This window comes from Panthera pardus, unplaced genomic scaffold, assembly GCF_024362965.1.
Source record: "Panthera pardus isolate Hobbes unplaced genomic scaffold, ASM2436296v1 HiC_scaffold_20, whole genome shotgun sequence".
Lineage (NCBI taxonomy): Eukaryota > Metazoa > Chordata > Mammalia > Carnivora > Felidae > Panthera > Panthera pardus.
Genome location: NW_026526766.1, coordinates 4,181,643 through 4,205,247, shown reverse-complemented (window position 1 = coordinate 4,205,247; position 23,605 = coordinate 4,181,643). Strand labels below are relative to the sequence as shown.

The window sequence follows — 23,605 nt, the reverse complement described above, 5'->3', positions numbered from 1 at the left end:
CTTGACACCTTCTTAAAATAATAGAGTAATGATGGAATATAACATTTCCAATATATTTTCAATCCAAATAATAGGTAAACGTGAAAACATTTTGGTATGTGATTAACACACTTTTACCACTTGAGGTAGCAACTGCTAAGTGCACACCTGTTTTCATTTTGCCTTAGTAGTAAGAGCCCCGGGTTTCCTTCACATGCTAAGGCAAAACCCTGAGCAAGAAGGTGACCTTTCACGCCCCTGCAACTGCGTGTGCCCAAGTTCTGGCCAGTGACGTGGAGGCACAGTTGTTGGCTGGGACTTCATCAGTGGCTCTGAAAACTCAGCACTCTCTTGCCCTTCCTTGTGCCTGGTTTGCAGTCGTGATGACAAGGCTGCTGCAGCCTTCTTGGACCATGAGGTAACACGGAGGACAGAATGCATAGGGGGAGGGCAACAAAGGAGGAACAGTAGGGACCTGGGTTCTGACTTCTTAGGGCAGCCATCTGTGGTCTTGATGCAGCCCTGAGAAAACTGCCCCAGACTTTGTGATTGACTTCTAAGGTTTCAAGGACGTGTAATACAATTGTAGGTCTTGTGAAAGAGGCTGGATTGAACAGAGTGGACCGGGAAAAAGTTGAGGTAGCATCACATGGCAGAGTCCTCACGGACAGAGGATTTGCTCCCCATGTTCACATTAGCACCCGTCCTTCACACTCATGATTCGTTGGAAGAACGGAGTCTGGAAACTCAACACAGAATCACTAAGAGAATATATAGAACATGCATTCGAAAGCATGGTTGTTGTTAAGAGTGCTAGATCACAATGTGAGCGGAAGCGTCAGATTTTCCAGCGCAGCCCCAGAGGGCTGTGGGCCAAGTGGTCGATGTGGGGCCTGGGGAGGAGAGCTACAGGATGATTCTGGAACATTCCGTGGTCCTGGGCAACAAGAAGTCACCAAAGACTGTTACGGTCACATCAGAAGGACGCTAGAGCCAATCTCATTAAGTTCCACCAGCCAAGGATGGGGTGGTCGACCGTCTATAAAGATAAGAACTGCACTGATTCTGATGCATCAGACAGGTTAAAATCTGTAAAATTATGATGGTTCTCGAAGATTAAAAACTTAACTCGTCACCTCTGGAGGATGCTAGGGAACCACCTTGTTATTTTGAAAATCAGTAGGTAAAGGAAAAGACTCAACTAACTAAAAACTGCAGCCACACATTCATTTTTGTCCCGTTGATAGATTACAAGCAAAAGCAGCAAGACAAGACAGACTCCATTTTGAGTGTTTTCATCCTGTTATTTTTGTCTGTGGCTTCAGACGTGGCTCACAGCTGCCTGCTTCCAGGATACGAGTGCCGGGAGCAAATTATATTCGGATGTGAACAAATCCTGGGTGCTTGTGGTTCCTCCTCTGTTGCTGACCTCCCCGCTTCGTCAGGTGGGGGCAGTGGCTCCCCGCTCTACCCCCCCCCCCCCCCACACTGCCTGCCCACCCTGCTCACCGCTGGACTTATCAGTGACTTTACTAGAAGCTGTATCGTTCTGTGTTTGTTTATTTTCATCCTATGCTTAATGTCATGAAGGAGGAAGTGTAATTCATAGGTGACAGATTAGTTTTCTGCATATACACTCCCCCAGTGAATTCATTTTGTGTTAAATAATTAGGTAATTGGCGTGGTGCTGCGCTGAGCTTTGACTCCCCTGACGAGCACAAGTGTTTTGTCTAATTGTATTATGTCAAATAGCTGTCCGTAAACAGAAGTACTTCCGAGCTGGCGTAGAATGTTGACATAAAAATACTCTCTATTTAGGGTGACTATCCCTGAGATACTTTTGGATATCTGAGATCCCTCACTGATCATGTGTAGCGTTTTGTGTCATAATGCCCCGTGGTTTAGTAACCTCCACGTGCACGGCTCTTTGCTCAAAGCTGTTCATATTAACTGAGAAAGGCAAACCAAACAGGTCACGTCATTTTTATAAAGTTCGAGATCACAAATTTTATATGATTGGGAGGAGCATGGGGAAGTCGCCCCCAGCTCCACCCCAGTCTTTGCCACAAACTGATTGCAGCATAGGAAACTGAGCTAGATAAGTTTTCACCAGATAGTTTTCCTAAAGACAGAATTTCTGTGGGAGTGAGTGAATTAAATAATGTATTTGTGTAACTATTTAAGAGTGCCTCTTTCAGCAAATGGTACTTGGAAAACTGGACAATCCACCTGCAAAAGAATGAAGCTGGACCCTTACCTTACACCGCGTATTAGAATTAGCCCAAAATGGATCAAAGACCTTAATGTCAGTTTTGAAACTGTAAAACTCTTAGAAGAAAACAGTGGAAGAACTTTGTGACATTGGATTTGGCAATGATTTCTTGGATACAACACCAAAAGCACAGGCAATGTAAGAAAAAAAAAATTGGATTTCATCGAAATTAAAATTAAAAGCACTTTTGTGCTTCAAAGGACAATCAACAGAGTGAAAAGGCAGTCCATGGAATGAGAAGAAATATTTGCAAATCATCTATCTGATAAACGGTTACTATCCAGAATATATACAGAACCCCTTCATCTCAACAACAACAAAAAAACACCCCATTTAAAAAATGGGCAAAGGACTTAAATAGATGTTTCTCTGAAGAAGATACACAAATGGCCAATAAGCAGATGAAAAGAAGTTCAACACGACTAGTTATTAGGGAAATGTAAATCAAAAACCACAGTGAGGTACAATTTCACACCAGTTAGGATGCTTACCATCAAGCCCGCCCTCCCCTCTTCAAAAAAAACCAACACCCCTGAAAATTGCAGATGTTGCTGAGAATGTGGAGAAATTGGAATCCTTGTACCCTGTTGATAAGGATGTAAAATGGTGCAGCTACCAGGAAAACGGTATGGCTGTTCCTCCAAAAAGTTAAACCTAGATTTACTGTATGATCTAACAACTCTACCTCTGGGTATCTACCCAAAAGAATAAGAAAGCAGGGTCTCAAAGAGGTACTTGTCGCGCATATGCATAGCAGCATTACTCTTGATAGTTGAAAGGTGGAAGCGACCCAAGTGTCCATCACCGGGTCAGTGAATAAATAAGACGTGGTATTCACACAGTGGAATATTACTGAGCCTTAAAAGGAAACGCGGACACACCACAGCAGGGTGAGCCTGGAGCACGGTATGCTTTAGTGCAGTAAAACCAGACACAGAAGGACAAGCGGCCGTCATGGCCCACTTACACGAGGTTCCTAGGGCAGATGGCTTGCGATGTCCCCCCAAAGGCTGAGTCTTAGATGCAGTGTTAGTCGGTGAGCCAAGGTGCGGGTTTTCCCAGCTCCTCTGATGCGTCGTTTCCAGCAGGAACAGAAAGCCCCCTTCCCCTTGTCTTTCGACCCTCGCTCAGGCCACGACCTCCAGCAGATCGTTCTGGCCCTCGCCCGTGTCACCGAGCAGAGCTTGAGTTATGTGCCGTTCAGCTCAGGGTGGTGGATGCGTTTTCTGGTCTTCGTTTCATTACCGTTCCTGTCTTTAATTTCTACAAAGCCCTCGTTCCTGGAGAACGATACTCTGAATGAAATGAAATAACGAATGGGTGTGAGCTTGGCCGCCTTGCAAGACTCGAGTTTCGGTTGCATAACAAGTGCGGCATTAGCAACGATCCCTGAAGCTCACATTTGTTCATTTTGACCAGTCTACATCAAACTTTCCACAGAACGTGAAAGAGAATCATTTCCTAGTGTTGTGCTCATCATGAATACGATGTGCGTACATTCTCGTGAATCCATCTCATGGAAGTTCCCATCTGCTCCATGAGTAAATACTGGGTTGTATTATTGATATCTCTGTTCTCATCAGCTGCCATTGGAAACGCCATAGATAACTTGCCCTTTTCCCTGGTGCTTGTCCCGTGCGTTCTCAGACCTGTCTTTACCAGGCCAAGCAACGTCGCTGTTTACAGTTAGATTCAAGTTTGTCAATGCTTCATTTTTTTTCAGACGCACATTTTCTGCCTTATCAAGTAAAACACTTATAAAATCACCATCTCTAATTGAACAATATAAACAATAACTGTATTCTACGGAAGCCCTACTCATTTTATTTACACTCAAAACCAATCCTTATTGAAAATATCAGTCCTTCCCCAGTTCATTGAAGCTTGTGTTTGTTTCTCTTTTTTTCTACATCACCCACATTTTCTAAATAGCTGCACATGGTTCTTAACATAGTTGCTTAATAATAGCATCTTAAGTTGTGTTCTTCCAATGCGGACATGCTTTGTTCGTTAAAAACGTAGGAAGATACTTCATTACTGAAGGGAAACATGCTTTCTGCAACTTGTGATCTTTATTTTTCATGGTGCCACTTTTGATTGAGGTGAGAATAAGAAAGATCTTGGTTTCCTTTTAAATTTTATTTATTTTGAGAGAGAGAGAGAGAGAAGATGCACATGTGAGTGGGGGAGGGCAGAGAGAGAGAGAATCCCAAGCTGGCTCCAGGGGGTCAGTGCAGAGCCCCATGCGGGGCTTGAACTCACAAACCATGAGAGTGTGGCCCAAGCTGAATTCAAGAGTCGGATGCTCAACTGACTGAGCCACCCAGGTGCCCCTCCTTTCAAAGTTGTCTCACAGAAAGCAGAGCTTGTCAGGCTAAAGTCCTGGCAACAGAGGAGAGGGGCTGTGGCCACATGGATGCATTGTGTCTCAAATGGGCCTCCCGGTGGAAATCAGTTCCCACCTGAAACCTCCACCCATTTTTTAAATGTTGGCAACTAATACATAAAAATAAAATTCTAGACTTTGCGGGCCAAACAAAACACAGTGACCTCGTCTGGGTGGCAGGCCGTCACCTTGCTTTTTCTCTGCAGCTTGACAGTCGCTCCGCTCCCCTGCTTCCTGGCCACCAGTGCCCTTGGAAAGCCCAGCGGCTGTCTTCAGAATGAGATTTATGGGAATCCTAACGTAGCTGCTTCCATATTCTTCTTGGTAGAAATGAAAGCTGCCGAATAAGAACGTTACCTGTTTTTGCCCAGCCTTCTTTTCAACGAGATCCTGGCCTCGTCACGAGTAGGTAGCAGAGCAGAGCTCTAGATGGATCTGGTGGGTAGTGCGCCAGGAGTGACGAGGACTCTCTACCAGCACCGAGTTGTCTCACGAAGAATTATCTAGCTTTATTTTTATTAAATTAAAATTAGTTTGCAATTCGTTTACTGTCAGTGATTCCTTAAAAAGCACATGAGTTATGGGGCACATGGGTGGCTCAGTGGGTTAAGCATCCAACTTCAGCTCAGGTCATGACCTCACGGTTCGTGGGTTCGAGCCCTGGTGACAGCTCGGAGCCTGGAGCCTGCTTCGGATTCTGTGTCTCCCTCTCTCTCTGCCCCTCTCCTGCTCACGCTCTGTCTCTCCCTCTTTCTCTCTCTCTCGAAAATGAATACACATTAAAAAATTTTTAAAAAAGAAGCACATGAGTTAGATTTCAGGCTTGGACAAGTTTTATCCAAACTTAATGAAAGGTGCCCCGCCTTATGGACCTGTCATCCCTCTGGGTGAAATGCGCTAAGGGACAGTATTGCTTGCCCACCGCTATGCGTCGTAAGGCCCCTGACGTGGTGATGATTGTGGATTCGACTTGGGAACACACCAGCTGTGTTACAAGGAATAAATGGAGCCAGAATCCCTTAATAATTACAGAAGGTGCTCTAGTTCTTTTTTGGGGATTTTTAATTTTATAAACTAATTGCATTCTGCTTTGAAGTAGTTTTCTGCTTACTAATTTTGACATGTAAGCTTCTGGCCCTGGTTTGTTTGATAAATGCAGAAGCGAAACACCGAAATGCTAAGACTACAAGGAGCGAAATCATTGCCCGCATTTCCCCCATTCTCTCCGCAGGGGGGACGCAGCGCCTGCCGCGCGCTATCGGGATATCGCTGGCCAAAGAGCTCATCTTCTCTGCCCGCGTGCTCGATGGCCAAGAAGCCAAAGCGGTGGGCTTGATCAGCCACGTTCTAGAACAGAACCAGGAGGGGGACGCTGCGTACCGCAAGGCCTTGGACCTAGCAAGAGAGTTTTTACCTCAGGTATTTCTAATTGCATTTCCGTTTTCTCTCTGTTTGAATAACTTTATAGCAAATTGACACAACAGCCCTCTCACATGCCTGTGATATGCTTGTCGCGCGTGCCAAGTAGAAGAGTACGCGGTAGCCTTAAAACCGGAAACGATTAGCCGCACACGAAGAGCCTTCGGAATTCAAGGTCGAGATGTGAAGAGAAAGTGGGGCCCGTGCTGCGGCCGCGCTCCGACGACGCGTCCCACGCGCGTCGGGACCTGTGACGGAACCTACTGGCGGCTTCTGAGCTGCGCCGTGTACCTGGACCGATGGGGGCGAAGCCCGTGGGGACACCCGTGCCGGGGAGACCGCGGCTGAGCACGGCAGCGTGGGCCGCCCTGGCCACGGCCGGGTCGGGGCGGCGGGCCCGTGCAGCGGCGGCCGTGCGTCTCCCCGGGCGCAGCGTGTGGCGAACCCTCCCCGCGGTGAAGGCTGCGAGCCTGGAGCGGTGCGCGTGCGCTCGCAAAGGACGGCGCCGACGCGTCGCGTCGGCCGCTGCGTCGCGGGGCTCGTTCTGGGTGGCTGCGTTCTTTCTCTCCGGTGTGTTTTTTCGCCTACGCCTCGCTTCTGAAATCGCGGATGAGGGCTTGTGCTGTGTAAGCAGGTAGCGATTTGCCGTTGAAACCGAGTGCGGTTTCAAGTTTGGTAGCCGCCTCGCCGGCACCCGCGGGCACGATTACTTCCTCGCCGACCGCGCCGCCTGACGCAGACAGCAGGTTGCGGAAGCCGTTTCGGGGGCCGGGGATCCTTCTGGGAATCTCGGGAAGTCTCCCTCCGGAGAGAGGCGTCCTCCTCCCGTGTTGGCTCAGAGCTTTGCCGCCCGTTTCGGAGGGCGGCGCCCGGGTGGCCCGTGGCCAGACGAACGCCCGTCCCCGACCGCGGGCGGGCAGGGCCTCGTGGCGCGGTCGCCCTGTGGAACCACACCGCCTGCCGGGGACCCTTCCCTGCTTCTCACTTGGCTGGCCGTGGGCTCTGTCGGGACGGGGCCCCCCGCGTCGTCTGCTCCCCGTGTGAGGAACACGCAGCCCCACGCTCGCAGTTGACAGAGAGCAGATAGGAAAGACTTTCGGTGCTTTAAGGGAAAAACAAAAAGGCTCTCACTGAAACCTTGGTGTTAAAGCTCTAAGATCAGCCCACGTCTGCGCTGAAACAAGGGGTGTGGTTAAGAAAGGTCAAGGTCGTGGTGTCCTTCCTGCTCTGCCCTTCACAGCCTCTTCTGCTCATTGGACAGCGGTGCTCAGCTCCCTCCCTCGGCGGCTCTGTGCCTCATGGCTCATCTCCTGCCGCCCCCCGCCCCACCCCTGCCCACGCCTCTCCTGCCCGAGGGCACCGCCTCCCCACCCGCCATCTGACCGCGTGGCGGACCCGGGGTCCTCACCCTCTGTCCCTTTTCTGCGAGGGACGTGCCTCTGAGGACTTTTTCCTTGGGCCGAGGGAGATGCTGCGTGGTCCAGAAAGTGTGTAACTGGACGACATGCAAAAGTTACAGAACAAAATTTGAGGGAAGATACTCTTCACGTTTGGTTTTTGTCACTGAATGATGAGTCTTCCAGATAATTGGACAGCTTCTCTAAAATTAGCATTTCCGTTTGATTTCTGTATTGGACGTCACTTCCGTTTTCCTGCTTGAGAAAAAAGATGTCCAGAAGAAGTGCTGGTTTTGTATTTTGAAAGAAGCCGGTTAAATAAGCATTATCATCTACTAGCCTTTCCATTTTCCTGTTTCTCCAGTTTAGGCAGCCTTGCTGCCCAGAGTGTGCTCTGTAGACGAGCAGCCCAGGCGTCCCTCGGAAGCATGTCCCCAGCCCCCGCTGGGCTTTCACGAGGGGCTGGGGGTTCGTGCGCACGGAAGTCAGACAAGCACCTGGTCGGGGTCAGCGGCGAGATACCGGGGCGTAGAGAAGGTTCTCACGGACGGGAGCACCCTGCTTAAAACAACAACAGAAAGGGTTGACGATCTTAAAGAAAATGGTCCTGGTGTGTGTTCCACACGTGCAAGTCACATCGTCAGGAATTCTGAGATACTTGTCCAAGCCTTGAAAACCTGTGGTCTCTGAAAAAGATTATTAATGAGCATGTGACTTCGGAGGGGGATTCAGACGGGTTAAAGGTGCCCATCGAAGGCCCTGCTAGGGGAAAGCGACCTCTGCCACGCCTCGTGCCGTTATTTGTTCATTTATGGGTGTCCCCTGTTGCGCCTGGTATTTAGAGCCCGTTTTGCATTTTAATTCAAAAGACGCTTAAAAAAAAGATACACTGAATTCTAACTCATCGCCCACGAACAGTTTTGAGGAATTTCAAATGTGATCAAACAGCTAAATTCCGTCTGGCGCGTTGTGGTTTTCAAAAACGACAAAAGTTAACGTTCTTCTCACAGAGGACACCTGGTCCTTCCTTCCGTGACCTTCCCTCGTCCTGAAGGACTTCTCTGGGCTGTCAGCTTCCGTGTGGTGTGGGGAACTTGCCTGGAGGGCACATCATCGTCACGCTGGGTCACAGGTGCCCACAGAGCTCCGGTGTGGAGCCAGTGTCCAGCACGGGTGCTGACACCAGCTGGTCCCCTCCAGCCCGCGCTCCTGTTGTGCACCCGGGGCCGTGGTGTTTCGTCACCTCTTCCTTGCCCTACCTCACCTGTTGGGAGCTTTTCCGGAGAATGGTCAGCCCGCTCCTGGGCACACGGCCCCTGCTGGCCTGCAGGCATGTACAGTTGTCCAGGCAGCAGACTTGTGCCAAGGCCCGAAGGAAATCCCCCCGTTAACCGTCTTATAGCTTTTGTTGCATCTTTGCCACGGGCCCAGCGATGGGAATTTCTGAATTTTACTGAGCTGTACAACATACTTTGCATAAATAGTAATGAAAATCTGTTTCTTTAATTGAATTTTAGGGACCTGTTGCGATGAGAGTGGCAAAATTAGCAATTAATCAAGGGATGGAGGTAAGTGCCTTGCTGCTTGAGATTGCTATTGGAGTCGGTGGTGGAGACTTAATTCCGTTTATTTGTTAATGTTGTAAATCCAGCTATTTCAATGCTACCGTTACCGTAAGCTACCGAGGGTATCTTTAGCTATATTATCGATTTCGTTCTGCCTTAGCTGTTGCCGATCCAGTATCTTCATCACAGAATTAGGGAATTTCATTCATGTCCTGCAGCTTGTGACATGCTGGCTGTTTTTGCCATTCAGCGAAGAGACAGATTTATTGGCTAGTGGCTCATACGAGACCAAAAGAAAAGGGCATCCTGTGTATTCTCAACACCAGTGCTGCATGACGAGAAAGCATTCTAGGAACAACTCCCAAGCTCAGAGCGGAGCCCGGCTCTCTCTACCTATAATTTCTCAACTTGCTTTGTGCAAGGACCCCTCATTAACAAGGCGAGACTTTGGGGCGTCCTGGGGTTACCCTGGGGAGGCGGCTTCCCGGGAGTGGAGGCCCCAGGCCAGAGAGAAGCAGGCAGGGCAAGGAAGCAATGCAGGTGCCTGTTTACAGCAGGCGTTCGTTGCAACAGATGTTTGGGCTAAATTACGGAATTGTGAAGAAAGAAAGATACTTCTTCCTTGCGGACTCAGAGACCACCATGTCTCTCTGGGCTTCGTAGCCGTAAAAAAGAGATTGAATTTGTTAGCAGTAAACGCAACCTAAAAAATTTCCCGAGTGTTTGGTTTTTAAGACTTCTTGCATAATCATAACAACACTAATAGCAGATGCCTTCTCGTGCCGGGCCATACCAGGGTGCTGTATAAAGCCTTCCCCTAGATTAGCTTATTTAATTCTCCCAGTACCCCCACCTGGTAGATGCTGTGGTTAGTCTCTTGTTCAGATGCGGCTGAGGCACAGAGAGCTTATCACCTAACTTACCCGAGGCTACACAGCTCCTACACGGTAGAGTCAGAATTTGAACCCAGGCAGCCTGGTTCCAGAATTCGTATGCTGGTCATACTTTTGATTTGTTGTCTTACATCAATTCTGTTCTTTTGGAAAAGCGTTACTAGTTTGAATTTATATGGAGTGTTCCAGATTTTAAAAAATAATTCCTGCTGAAATTATATTATGTTTTTATTCTCAGGTTGATTTAGTAACAGGATTAGCCATAGAAGAAGCTTGTTATGCTCAGGTATGTAATACAGCCACTAATTCAGTGAGGACACCTCTTACAAATTCTCTGTACCTTCTGCATGAGTCAGATGAATTGTCTCTCTGAACAAGATTACACTCCTGCCCCTTTCGAAACCATAAAAATGGGTTGAAATTAGCTGTGTTTGCTGTTTGACTATTACCAGCTCTTATCCCTGATTCCATTCCATACACTAATGTCTCTTGTTTACGTAATTCTAAAAACTCTTAATTAAGTTAGTATCACTCATACTGTAGATGTCTCTCTGGCTCACGTTGTATTTTGTGGAGATGGAGTTGAACCCTCACTCTCGTGTAGACAGGTGGGAGGCGGGCAGTGGAGCGAACATGGGCCTGCTGGGGAACGTCAGTGTGTGAGATGCATTGTTTCTGAGCCTTCCTTCCTGCCCACTGACAGTGCCCTGACTCACTGTATGCAGTTTTCTGTTCCATACACAAATTAGTAGGGCTTTGTATAGAGGAACAAATCTTCCTTTCCTCTCCTTTCCTCTCCTTTCCTCTCCTTTCCTCCCCTCCCCTCCCCTCCCCTTCCAAAAGATGTAGCTTTGTGTAGGGCATCTAAAGTAGCAAAAGAATTTTGTTGTACCTTTAGTGAGAATTGGAAATTGCTTCACCTCCCATTTAATCATGGCAGTGTCATAAATTAGGAGGGACAGATAGAGTGTTCCTCTATGCCTGGTCTCTGTATAAATTACCATCTATTGATGCACATGGTGGTGCTGGTGATGAGCATGCCATGAATGAAGTAAATTGCACACTTACAAATAGCCTTAGCATCTGAAGAAAACTTTTTTAAGTATATTTGGCCACAAATCACACCTTACAAAATGTAAGGGAACAGTAATCCTAAACATTCTGTCAAATCACAATGGAATTAAACTAGAAATCATAACAAGAGGATAGCTGGGAAATCACATCTATTAATGGTGGGATTAATCTTTTTAATGCAGGCTAGACAACATACTTCTAAATAACACGTGTCAAAGTCTCAAGAGGAATTAAAAAATATTTTGAATTAAATCAAAATGAAAATACAGTACCAGACTTTGTGGGAATTTATCAAAAATACTGCTTACACCAGCATTTTAGCATCGAATGCATGTATTAGAGAAGAAAGATCTAAAATTAATAATAACTTTGCACTTCAGGAAAGTAGAAAAAGGAGAGCAAATAGAATTCAAAGTAAGTAGAAGAAAAGGGATAATAAGCTTTAGAACAGATATCAATGAAACTGAAAATAGAAAAACAGAAGGAAAAAACCCAACAAAACAAAAAATTGGTAATTGTAAAGATCTGTAAAATTGATAAACTTCTAGGCAGGCCAACCAAGGAAAAGAGAAGATAAAAATTACCCATATCAGAAATACAAGAAGGGCCATCCAAAGGGCCATCCCTAGTGATCCCATGGACATTGAGAGAATAATAAAGGAATACTGTGAAAAACTCTGTGCCCACAGATTTGATGACCTAGATGAGATGTACCACTTCCTTGGAAGACACAACATACGAAAACTCACACGTGGAGAAATTGATAATCTGAATAGCCCTATGCTTGTTAAAGAAATTAAATCAGTAATTAATAAACTTCCAAAATAGGAAGCACCAGACCCAGTTTCTCGAGTGAATTCTACCAAACATTTGAGGTAGAAATTATATGAGTTTTTAATGATCTTTCCCAGAAGATAGAAGAAGAAACAACCCTTCCTAATTCATCCTGAGGCCAGTATTACCCTGATAATCAGAACCCAACATTACAAAAAAGGAAAACCACAGACCTTTATCTCTCATGAATGTAGATATAAAAATTCTCAACAAAATATTAGCAAATCGAATCCAGCAATGTATAAAAGCAATTGTATCCCACAACCAAATGAGATTTTTTTTCTAGATGTGCAAGCCAAGTTTAACACTGAAATCACCATAATCCATTATATCAAAGCCTAAACAGGAAAATCATATGATCGTATCAACAGACTGGGGGGAAAAGCATGTGACAAAATCCAGCACCCATTTTTAGTGAAAACTCAGCAAACTGTGATTAGACAGGAGCTTCCTCACTTGATAAGAACTTCTACAAAAGAACCTACAGCTAACATCATGCTGAATGAGCAAGAATAGGGCAAGGGCATCCCTCTCACGTGTCCTTTTCAACATCTGCTAGAAATCATGGCTAATGTAGGAAGATGAGAAAAGGAAATAAATATATACAGATTGGGAAGGAAGAAACAAAACTTCATAGAAGACATGATTGTCCATGTGAGACATCCCAAAGAATCAACAACAACAAGAACAAAACAGTCATAAGCAGTTAGACCAACGTTGCATGATAGAAGGTTAATAAGCAAAAGTCAGTTGCTTACCTATATACCAGCAACAAAGAATTAGAAGTTGAAATTAAAAGCATAACGTCATTTACCTTAGCACAAAAAAAATGCAAAATACTTAAGTGTAAATTTAAAACAAAGTACAAGGTTTATAGGAGGAAAACTACAAAACTGGTGAAAGAAATCAAGATCTAAGTAAATAGATATCCCATGTTCATGGATAGTAAGACTCATTACGAAGAAATCATTTCTTCCCAACTTTATTTATAGATTCAGTGCAATCCCAATAAAAATAAGCAAGTCTGTATTGACAAACCAGTTCTAAAGCTTTTATGAAAAGTTCAAAGACTTAGATGAGCCAACCCAGTATTGAAGAAGAACAAAATTGGAGGAATGACACTACCTGACTCCAAGACTTACTGTAAAGCTACAATGATCAAGACAGTTTGGAGTTGGCAAAAGAACAGGTAAATGGATCAGTGGAACAGAATAAGGAGTCCAGAGTGTATTCATATAAAATAGTTACATAAGTGGACTCCTAGAAAGTAAAATGATCTTTGGGGCACCTGGGTGGCTCAGTTAAGTGTCCAACTTTGGCTCGGGTGGTGATCTCACAGTTCATAGATTTGAGCCTCACATCAGGCTCTGTGCTAACAGCTCACAGCCTGCTTCAGAAACTCTGTCCCCCACCCCTCTCTCTGCCCCTCCCATACTTGTTCTCTGTCTCAAAAATAAATAAACAAAATAAAATGATCTTTGACAAAAGAACAAAGGCAATTCAGTGGGGGAAAAGATAGTCTTGAAAACAAATAGTACTGAAGCAGATGGACATTGAGCTACAAAAAGATGAACTTGGACACCGACGTCACAACCTTCACAAAAATTAACTCAAAGTGGGCCATAGGCCCAATGTCTTCAAGATCACCTAGAAAATGTAGGTGTATTTGGGTTTGGCGATCGCTTTTTTAAGATACAACACCAAAAGTATAATATCTATGAAAGAAAAAATTAATGTTTGATTTTATTAAAATTACCAACTTCCACTCTGCCAAAGACACTGCGAAGAGAACAGGAAGAGATCCTCACAGCTGCCTGATAAAGGACTCGTGTCCAATACATACAAGGAACTTTTAACACTCAACAATATGAAGATAACCCATTAAAAAGTAAGGGAAAGATCTGAACAGACACCTCACCAAAGTAGATACACGGATGGCAGATAAGCATAGAACATGCTCCACATTGTGTGTCATTAAGAAATGCAAATACAGGGGCACCTGGGGGGCTCGGTTGGTTAGGCCTCTGACTTGGGCTGAGGTCATGATCTCACGGTTTGTGGGGTCGAGCCCCGCATCGGGCTCTGTGATGACAGCTCAGAGCCTGGAACCTGCTTCGGATTCTGTGTCTCCCTCTCTCTCCGCCCCTCCACCGCTCACACTCTGTCTCTCCCTCAAAAATAAATAAACTGTAAAAGAAAAAAGAAATGCAAATACAAACAAAATACAATTTGCCCATCTCTTAAGAGCTAAGCGTAATCTTACCACATGACCCAGCAATCATACTACTGCGTGTTTACCCCAGTGAGTTGAACCTTACATCTGCACAAAAGTCTGCACACTGTTTTAGCAGTTTTATTCCGAATTTCCAAACTTGGAAGCAGCCAAGGTGAATGGATAAACTGAGGTGCATCCATACACTGGTGTCTTATACAGCGATAAAAGGAAATGAGCTATCCTGCCACCAAAAGACACGAAAGAGCCTCAGCCGCATACTGCTCAGTGAAGGACTTCCGTCGAAAAAGGTCACATACGGCAGGATTCCAAGTCTCTGACCTTCTGGAGAAGGCAGCGAAGGGCAGGGATGAGTGTGCTTAGGGCAGGTCAGCTGTTCTGTATGATCCTGTAGTGGTGGGTATGTGACTGTGCTTTGTGAAAATCCAGCACAGAAGCAGCACGGCGGCCCCTGGAAACTGGACTGTAGGGAATAATACTGGATCAGTACTGGTTCCTCAGGTGTGACAAATAGACCCCGGGGGCTTGAAGGAAGTGTATGGGAGGCTGACCTTTCTGCTCAATGTTTTGTAAACCTAAAACTATGTAAAAGATAAAGCCTGTTGGTTTTTTTATGTACATTTGAAATGAGGGTGGGGGGCATATTTGGAATTAGAATGGTCAATTTGGTAACAATTCTTCAAATGATTAGTAGGATTCAAATTTTAGATTATTTTCTGTTTTTTGTTTTGTTTTTTTTTTTGGTTTTTTTTTTTACATAAAGCTTGTTCAACATTTACAGTTTTTATTTTTTGGTTTAGGTAACATAATGTTTTGTCTCTCTAGACTATTTCAACAAAAGACAGGCTTGAAGGTCTTCTTGCTTTTAAAGAGAAAAGGTCCCCTCGCTATAAAGGAGAATAGAAGAAACAAACCTTTCAAATGCCAGTGTAAGACGTGTACTTCTGGAAGTATCTTTCAGATCCACATTTGCCTCAGCACGTGGAATCCCACTGACCAAAGTGAAGAACGCGCCCTCCGTCTAGTGAATTAGGCATCTGGAGCGGACCCATCTGTGTACTTTGTTCAAACGTGTCTCATGTCATATTCATTCAGGTTTATAAAGCTAGTAGTCTGCGCTGTCAGAAACCGATTCAAAGTTAGGTACACAGTTTTAAATATTTCCTGCATACGAGGCTTTCTGTTCTTAATTTTTTAATGTGAATAATTTCTATATTGCACACTCTAGGAAATAATATTGATTGTATGTCTACTGTGCTGCAATACGAAATAAAATTATTTCTATATACCAAAAAATGTGAAGTCATACCAAATAAAGTTTCTAAGGGAATGTGTATACACGCACACATACATGCATCTCTGACTGGAAGAGGAATTGATAGGTTCTCTGAGTGAAAATTACCAAATATAAATAAAATCGGTGAAAAGAAAACTTGGGAATTTCTCTCTTACCCCATTCTTTCTGAATTGAATAAATCATCGCGTGTTGGCTTTTAGAGGAAACCAGCTTTGCATGCCCATTCTGTGAGGTGACCTCTTGAGTCTTAGAATGCAGTGCGGATGGTGGGACGGTAACCCGGTCAGAGACGGGGGCCCAAGGCCTCGTGAGGCGCACTGGAGGCTTGGCGGTGGCGCGCTTGGACGACCGCCGCGCAGGCGGCCCCATCCCCCAGTCTGACTGGGGGACAGAGCCGTGCCGCCGGGGCCGGGCTGTCCTAACATGCCTGCGGCCGTGGAGTGTGTTTCCCGCCCCTGGCTCTTGCGCATCTGGTTTCAGTGAGGAAGGAGGTGAACACGGCCATCCCGTCTCCCGCTTCTAACCGCTGGCCAGGCAAAGTGAGGAGATTCGAAGGGGTTCGGGGGCACGTCTGAGCGGACAGCCTCGCCGGGGGAGGGGGCAGGTACCACGTGTGCAGGGCACAGTGAGCTGTAGAATTCAGTGTGTGGTGCAGGGGGAACGTTCCAGCTCCCTAAACAGATTCCGGCCAGCTTTCTTTTGTACGTTATCAAACCAGGCTGCCTTCCCCGAGCCTGTGTCCGGGCCCGAGGCTGGCAGCACCGGGGAGGCCCCGCTTTCCCGGGACGGGCACTGCATGACGAGCGGACCGTGGTGGTGCCCCACCGTCCTCCCCGATCCCACACCCGTGCTCTGTTGCTGTCGAGTGCGGTTGGCCGCGTGGGTGACCGCCTGTCCTGTGCATTCCCACGCTCAGCACCGATGCTTCCTTGCTCTCGGGAAGCGCATCGACTTTGAAAGTTTTATTATTATTTTTCATTTTGCGAAACTGAACTCTCCGCCTCCATTTGAAAAGCCTTGAGATAGGCAAGTGTGGACTTGCCGCGTGCCAGAGCCTACCCGGCCAGGCTTTGGCCGTCCCCACTCTCCGTGTCCTGGTGCCGAAGGACAGCGCGATGTTCCCTGTCACTTGTGCGGCTGGCCCTGCACGTTTGGGGGCAGCGCTCAGCTGGTTGGCCTCATGTGATGGGGACTTACTAAATTCCACGTTCGGCCCTGGCGATTGTATCCGGCGAGGTGCATGCTTTGTTTTCTGATAAACTTGCGCCGCTCACTTCATGCAGGATAATTTGCAAGTAAAGTACTGTTCCTTATTTTCTTAAGATTTCAGCACCGTGTTGTTCTGCCCGTGACACGTTCAAATGCCAGTTCGTTTTCGCGGAGTGGGAAATAATCACGTGAATGGCGAAAATATCAAGCGTGTGCCGAATGACTGGTCTCTCCCCACGGATGCGTGGTCTATTGCTGATGGAGCACCATTTAATTTCCTGCAAGTTTGGATGAAGTCACCAGAGCGGATCTGAAAGCAAAGAGCTCCTCCCCTTGTGACTGCAGAGATCACAGACTCATGTATGAGAGCGAGGGGAAAGTGCCCACTTGTCTGCGAAGTTTGCCTTTCCTGTGGTCTTTCTTTCGGCAGAGCTAGGGTGGTCCTGACGCTGTGCCCGAGTCCGGTGGCTCCTCGAGGGGGCTGCCCCTCACGGGGCGGGCTGCTGCCCACGTTGTCCTCCGGCACACAGAGCGTTTGTGCGGCCTTACTCAGAACCACGGCAAGCTGACACACGCTGGCCACGTGGTGGCGATCCCCAATGTCCTGATGAAGATGAAGAAGACCTGGGGGGAGGGTGGTTAACTGAGCACAGTCCCCGTTCAGGGGAAAAGCGTTTCACATCATCTCAGAGCAGGAGACACACTGGTTTTCAAGGACGCTTGTGCTGGTTAATCTATAACCTTTCTGGGAAAGAAGAGGCCTCGCGAGTCACAGAAGCTGGGAGACAAGGAGAGTTGCAATAATCGCCCAAAGAAAACGCAGATTGTCTTGACTCATTTCTGGGAGTTAACGGATCATTTCAAGTTTGTTAAAAACTAGACAGTTTTCCTTAGTCCTTCCCCCCCCCCCCCCCCTCTTCTGGCTGTCAAAATGGCTTGTCACAGAGTATCACTTTTCTGGCCACTTTTCTTAGAGCTTTGTAGGTAGGTGGACCCAAGTAGCTGGGTGTTGCTCACGGATGCCATGCTCCATGGGAAATGCTTGTGTCTCATGCGGGCTTGTTGGTGGCAGGCCATTGACCCTTTGTGTCCCTGGACCATGGCTCTCTCTTGTGATAGGTCCTACAGTCGCTCTGATCCGGGGTCTGAAACTCCTGGCAGGCAGACGCTTTCTCGTATTTAATTGTGCCATTGTATTTCTTCGTCCGCCTACCAAGTTAACTATTAATGTATGTGTAGGTCAGCGTTATTGGGCTTTATCAAAACGGCAATGAAATCGATTTCTTATATTACAGAATAACTGTATATTTGTCCCAAAAGAAAAACTACAGCATTTAAAAGTTCCTTGGTAATGTTTTGGTAAAATGGGAACCATTTTTCCGCATTGACGACACAGGCTGTATACAGACTGTGCTTGGAGGTGTTTGGGGTGTTAGGGATTGAACCCTCTGCTCAAAATACCTGTGGGTCCCAGGCCCTGAAAACCCACCGTCCCTTTGTACTTTCGGAGTCCTTGGCTTTGGGAGACCCCCCCCCCCCCCCCGACAGATCCTTAGAGGGCAGGCTCCCCACCCTCAAGCACGTGGTTTGGGGCATCTATTTTTCAGGTGCATTCTCCAGGCAGTGAGAGAGCAGGGTGCCCGGCAGGGGGAATTGAGGTTGCCAAGGACAGCCCAAGACGCAGAGCTCGAGCTGTTGGGGCCAGCCCCCATCGTCCTGTTCCTGCAGCGCGAGGCCAAGAAGACAAGGTAGGAGGAGGCCATCCTCAGTGAGCTGACTGGCCCCTGTGGGGCAGCAGAGTGAGCTCAGCCACCAGCTTGTCTGTCCCGTTTTCAAGTGTGTGTTGCCTGTTTTGGTTGGAGGGAACACGGACAAGATCACTGCAGATGTGAATACGGACAAGATGAGGGAATTTGGGCTGGTCGTTAGGGTTAATGACCACTGCGTGTGAGGCCCCAAACCTCTGCGGCTGTTCCCGTGCTGGGTTTACAGGGAGAGTTCCGGGTGACTCCCGGGGGGCAGAACCTGGAGCACAGAGTGAGTGCAGGAGGGCAGTGGGATCGGGAGCTCTCCCCCCACCCCCACCGCTGGGTCCCATAGCTGCGTGTTTGCAGCCAGCGCCCAGAGATCCTTGGGAACGGGTTTGTCCCTTGGCGGGCCGAGAAAGTGGCGGGCTGGATCAGTGGCAGGTGCCGTGCCCAGAGCCCCAAAGTCTCATCACTGCGCTCTGGCGGGACATGGGGCCGGCCACGGTGCTGGGAGCGGGGCATTGCCTCCCTCAGCCGGCGACCAGAGCGTGAGTTTGGGGACTCGTGGTTTGTGTGATACTCACCAAAAAAGGAAGCCCGTGTGGCTCGAGAGTCCCCCGTACTCTTGGGGCAGTGTGGCGAGCACCTCGCTCTGCTCTGCACTCTCACCCAGAGCCCCGCGTTCAGTTCGAGCGTCACGGGTTCGCTCTGCGTTTCTAGAGAGCACCCAGGAGCCCTTTGACCAGGTTTCTTAGAAGGTCAGTGAGGAGACCCACCTCAGGCAAAGCGTCTCGTCATCTGAGTCTGCTGGTTCATTTGTAGAGAGGGCTGTTACGTGGTGCTCGTGACCGGCTGTGCACACAGATCGGACGTGTCTGCCTGGGAGCGGGAGAGCCGTCTTCCACGGCTGTGCTGGCACCTTGTTTCACGTTTCAGAAGAGCCGTGCTGGGACAAGGCAGGGGGCTCGGGGACGATTCAGAAACCTGGCGTTCACCCTGGGAAAGGGGAGTCGGGGACAGCTGGGAGACGTGCAGTGTGAATCCGGCCCCGGTGACACTTCTCCTGGCGGCCCTGCGCCGTCCACATGAGGCTGAGGACCACGGTCAGCAGGGAAAGCCGCTTGGGCTCTTCCGGGCCTAGGAGTTGCCCCGACCCCGGCGGCTGAAGCAGAAGCAGAAGGCGAGCAGTCCCGGCAGGGCCGTAAGAGCACGAGGCGGGGCAGAGGACAGCTCTCCTAATGTGGCCGTGCTGTGTCCCCGGTGTCACCGGGATCGCGTTCCTTCTGCTGACGCAGGCTGAGGACGCGGGAGGTACACGGCTGCCCAGTGCCGCTGGCTGCCGTGTTCCCGGTACCAGTGTTGAGGGCGGGGGGGTGCGGGGGTGGGGGGCAGGAGGGGGTTCTCATGCCCGATCGGCCCTCCCCAGGCTGCCTGGCTGTACCCCGCCATCACAGAGGAGAGGCTGGGAGGGGTGTGACCAGACCAGGAACAGAGCAGGCTCCCCGCGGGGGCTGCCGCCCGCACCTCGCGGCCGACACGCAGCCCTGACGCGCGGCCCGGGAGACCACCGTGTGACACGTTCATCACATGCGGCGAACCCGTGGCGCAGAGTGGGATCGAAGGCCGCCGAGGGGAGTCGCGAAATCACCGCGGCATCCCCCTGAGGCTCGGGGCCAGACTCCCGTCGCCGTGATGTTCACAGGCAAAGGGTTCAGAGGAATATGAAGGCGGGCGAGTGCACTTTCCTGACCTTTTCAAAAACAGTCAGGCCACTTTCACTTCCAGCCTCCGAGCCCAGTTGAATGAAACCTTTGTGCAATTTACAGAAAGTGAAGCGCGGGTCGGCGAGCCGGAGAAGCTCAGACTCCTCGCGGCCTCTCCTGCCCTGAGTCACATTTCTTCTGAGTTGTCTGCTAACACTTGCCTGAAACACACTTTCTCTGAAGCTCAGAACTTGCTCACAGGCGGCCCTCATCTGAGTGCTTTAAAAATACAAGAAACGTGTGACGCGCCATTCAAGACAGGAAATGACAGACCACATGCAGCCTGGTGCAAAGATGCTCCGGTTATGGTGAGATGATATTGGTGGGAGTTGTCAGGGGCTCCTCCGTTGGATGCTTACGGAACACCAGCCGAGGTCTGCACACAACGTGAAAAGGCACTTTCTCTGCGTCCAGTCTTTGTGGGGAGTACGCGTGGCATGGGACTGTCAGTCCCCCCTGTTAAACACGAACAGTTTGGGGGCCGTCAGTTAAGTGTCCGACTCTTGATTCCTGCTCAGGTCATGATCTCACAGTTCTTGAGTTCGAGCCCCACTCCGGGCACAGTGTGAAGGCTGCTTAGGATTTGGTGTCTCCCGATCTCTCTCTTTCAACATAAATAAATAAACTTAAAAAAAAAAAAAAAAGGAAAAAAAGACAAACAGTTTTATCCAGGCCCATCCACTGTGCTGGTACTTCTGAGGTCAGGTAGAATGGGTGACTTCTCACACACTGTGTGCATATTTTTTACAGACTTTAAAAAAATTGTCATTCAACATTTTATCTGTTTTTGAGAGACAGAGACAGAGTGTGAGCTGGGGAGGGGCAGAGAGAGAGAGGGAGACACAGAATCTGAAGCAGGCTCCAGGCTCCCAGCTGTCAGCACAGAGCCCAGCGTGGGGCTCGAACCCATGAACCATGAGACCGTGACCTGAGCCAAAGTCGGATGCTTACCCGAGCCAGGTGCCCCATGCTATGTGCGTATTTAAAAATGATTGCAGGTAGAGGGGCGCCTGGATGGCTCAGTCAGTTAAGAGTCTGACTCTTGGTTTCAGCTCAGGTCGTGATCTCACAGTTAGTGGGTTCGAGCCCTGCTTCGGGCTCTATGCTGACGTTGCAGACCCTGCTTGGGATTCTCTCTTTCCTTCTCTCTCTGCTCCTCCCATACATACTATCTCCCTCTCTCACTCTCAAAATAAATAAACTTAAAAAAAAAAATTTGCATGTAGAGATAGGAAAATTTGTGTTGAATTTCTTGTAAAAGTTCAACAGAACTGACATTTTTAGTTGTATCCAGTCTTCCCCAAGGATAAGCTAGTCTTGGAAAGTGAATGTGAGGAGGAAAGTCATGGTCAAGGGAACCAGGAAAAAGAACTGAGTCCTGGCCTGAGACAGACGGGTCCTACCTCTCTCACCCCATGACCTCCAGCAGATACAGAATAAAGGTCACATCTGCAAGAAAAAAGACCTCCTCTAGTCTATTTGTCACCCCTGAGAACAGAGTTTTCCAAAGCTGTTGTCACCTGGGGAAGTTACCTGTTGATGCCTTTGGGGCTCTATTTCATAACTTTTGAATTGGTTCTGGGTTTGGAGCCCTGACATCAGAGTTGAAGGACAAGACACCTTTGTGGGTTTTGTGGGGATTCTGTTTTATTTTGTTTTTTAACGTATAATTTACATACCAAAGGAGTCGCCCTTTAAGCTGCACAGTTCAGCCGTCTTCATTTCTTCACAGAGTTGTACAACCATGACCACTGTTTAATGCCAGAATATTTTCATCAGCCCCCAAAGCAGCCCTGTACTCATTAGCGGTCTGTCTCTTGCCACCAACTTCTGGCAACCACTCAGCTGCTTTCTGTCTCTGGATTCGCCCGCTTAAGACATTTTATCTAAACAGGTTTATACAATATGTAGCCTGTGACGTCTGACGCTTTTTTTCGCTCGGCGTTATGTTTTCAAGGTTCATCCATGGTGTGGTACAAATTGTCCCTAAATCCTTTTTGTGGCTGAAGATACTCCATTGTGTGGACATTCTACAGTTTTGTTTATCCACTCATCGGTTGATGAACTTTTAGGTGGCTTCCACTCTTCGGCTATTACGAACGCTGCTGCTGTGAACATGCATGTACAGTATTTGTGGGGGTATATTTTACCATTTCTCTTGGGTGTTCACCCAGGAGCGGAAGTAGTGCTGGGTCACAAAACAACTTTATGTTTAACTTTTCAAGGAACTGCTAAACTGGTTTCCAAAATCAGGCACCATTTTACCGTCCCATTGGCAATACGTAAACGTTCCCATTTCTCAACATCCTCATCAGCACTTGTCATTGCCTTTTTTTTTTTTTTTAATCTTAGAAAATTTTATGTGTGAAGTGGAGAGAGAGCGAGCCAGGGAGAGGGGCCGAGGGAGAGAGAGAATCTTAAGCAGGCTCCACACTCAGCATGGAGCTTGACACGGGGCTCGATCCCACGGCCCTGGGATCATGACCTGAGCCGGAATGAAGAGTCAGTTGCTCAACAGACTGAGCCACCCAGGTGCCCCGGTGTCAGTGACTAATGGTGTTCAAGATCTTTGCGTGTGGTTGTTGGCTATTTGTATATCTTTTGGAGAAATGTCTATTCAGACCTTCTGTCTGGTTTTAATTAGGTTCCCATTTTTTTATTGCGTTGTAACTGTTCTTTATATATTCTGGATACTAGTCATTCCAGATACAAATTATCTTATTGGATATATGATTTATAAATCTTTTCTCCTGTGGGCTGTCTTTCCACTTTTTTGATGGTGTCCCTTGAAGCACTAACGTTTTAAATTTTGACGAAGCCAAGTTTATCTGTTTTTTCCCTTGTGCATTGTGCTTTCAGTGTCCTCAGAAACTATTCCCCACCCCAAGGTGATAAAGATGTGTTTTTTGTCTAAGCATTTTATAGTTTTTAGTTTTTACATTTAGGTTTTTGATCCATTTTGGTTAATTTGTATATATGGTGTGAGGTAGGGTCCAACTTCCTCCTTTTGCTTGTGGAAATCCAGTTGTCCCAGGATTGCTTGTTGAAAAAACTATTCTTTCTTCTCTTGTATTATCTTGGTAAAAGATTTATTTCTAAACTCTTAATTCTACTCCATTGTCTCTCCTTGTTGTGATTTGATCATGCAGTTGTTATTTTTTATTCTATTGATACAGTTATTACATTAATTGATTTTTCTTTTTTAAATCTTTTAATGTTTGTTTATTTTTGAGAGAGAGAGAGAGAAAACTCAAGTGGGGGAGGGGCAGAGAGAGAGGGAGACACAGAACGTGCAGCAGGCTCCAGGCTCGGAGCTGTCAGCACAGAGGTCAACTCGGGGCTTGAACCCAGGAGCCGTGAGATCATGACCTGAGCCAAAGTTGGATGCTTAACCAACTGAGCCACCCAAGTGCCCCCACATGAATTGATTTTTAGATATTAGGCCAACCTTGCACTCGTAAGATAAATTGCTTGGTCATGGTGTATATTCCTTTTTGCTGGATGTGGCTTACTAATACTATGTTCAGGATTTATGG

The 23,605-nt window shown here is 47.6% G+C and overlaps 1 protein-coding gene across 10 annotated transcripts in view; it reads left to right on the top strand.

Annotated features, from left to right (window-relative positions):
- AUH (AU RNA binding methylglutaconyl-CoA hydratase) overlaps nucleotides 1-23,605 on the top strand; it is a 352,182-nt gene that overhangs the window by 144,020 nt on the left and 184,557 nt on the right. For 8 of the 10 annotated variants that reach the window (XM_053907741.1, XM_019463762.2, XM_019463761.2 and 5 more), the window contains 4 exons: nucleotides 5,869-6,056; nucleotides 8,971-9,021; nucleotides 10,150-10,197; nucleotides 18,166-18,306. In XM_053907741.1, the coding sequence (XP_053763716.1) occupies nucleotides 5,869-6,056; nucleotides 8,971-9,021; nucleotides 10,150-10,197; nucleotides 18,166-18,306 (428 nt within the window). Of the gene's footprint in view, nucleotides 1-5,868; nucleotides 6,057-8,970; nucleotides 9,022-10,149; nucleotides 10,198-14,877; nucleotides 15,493-18,165; nucleotides 18,307-23,605 lie in introns of those variants that run through there. The other 2 variants (XM_019463765.2, XM_019463764.2) reach the window with 1 other exon arrangement.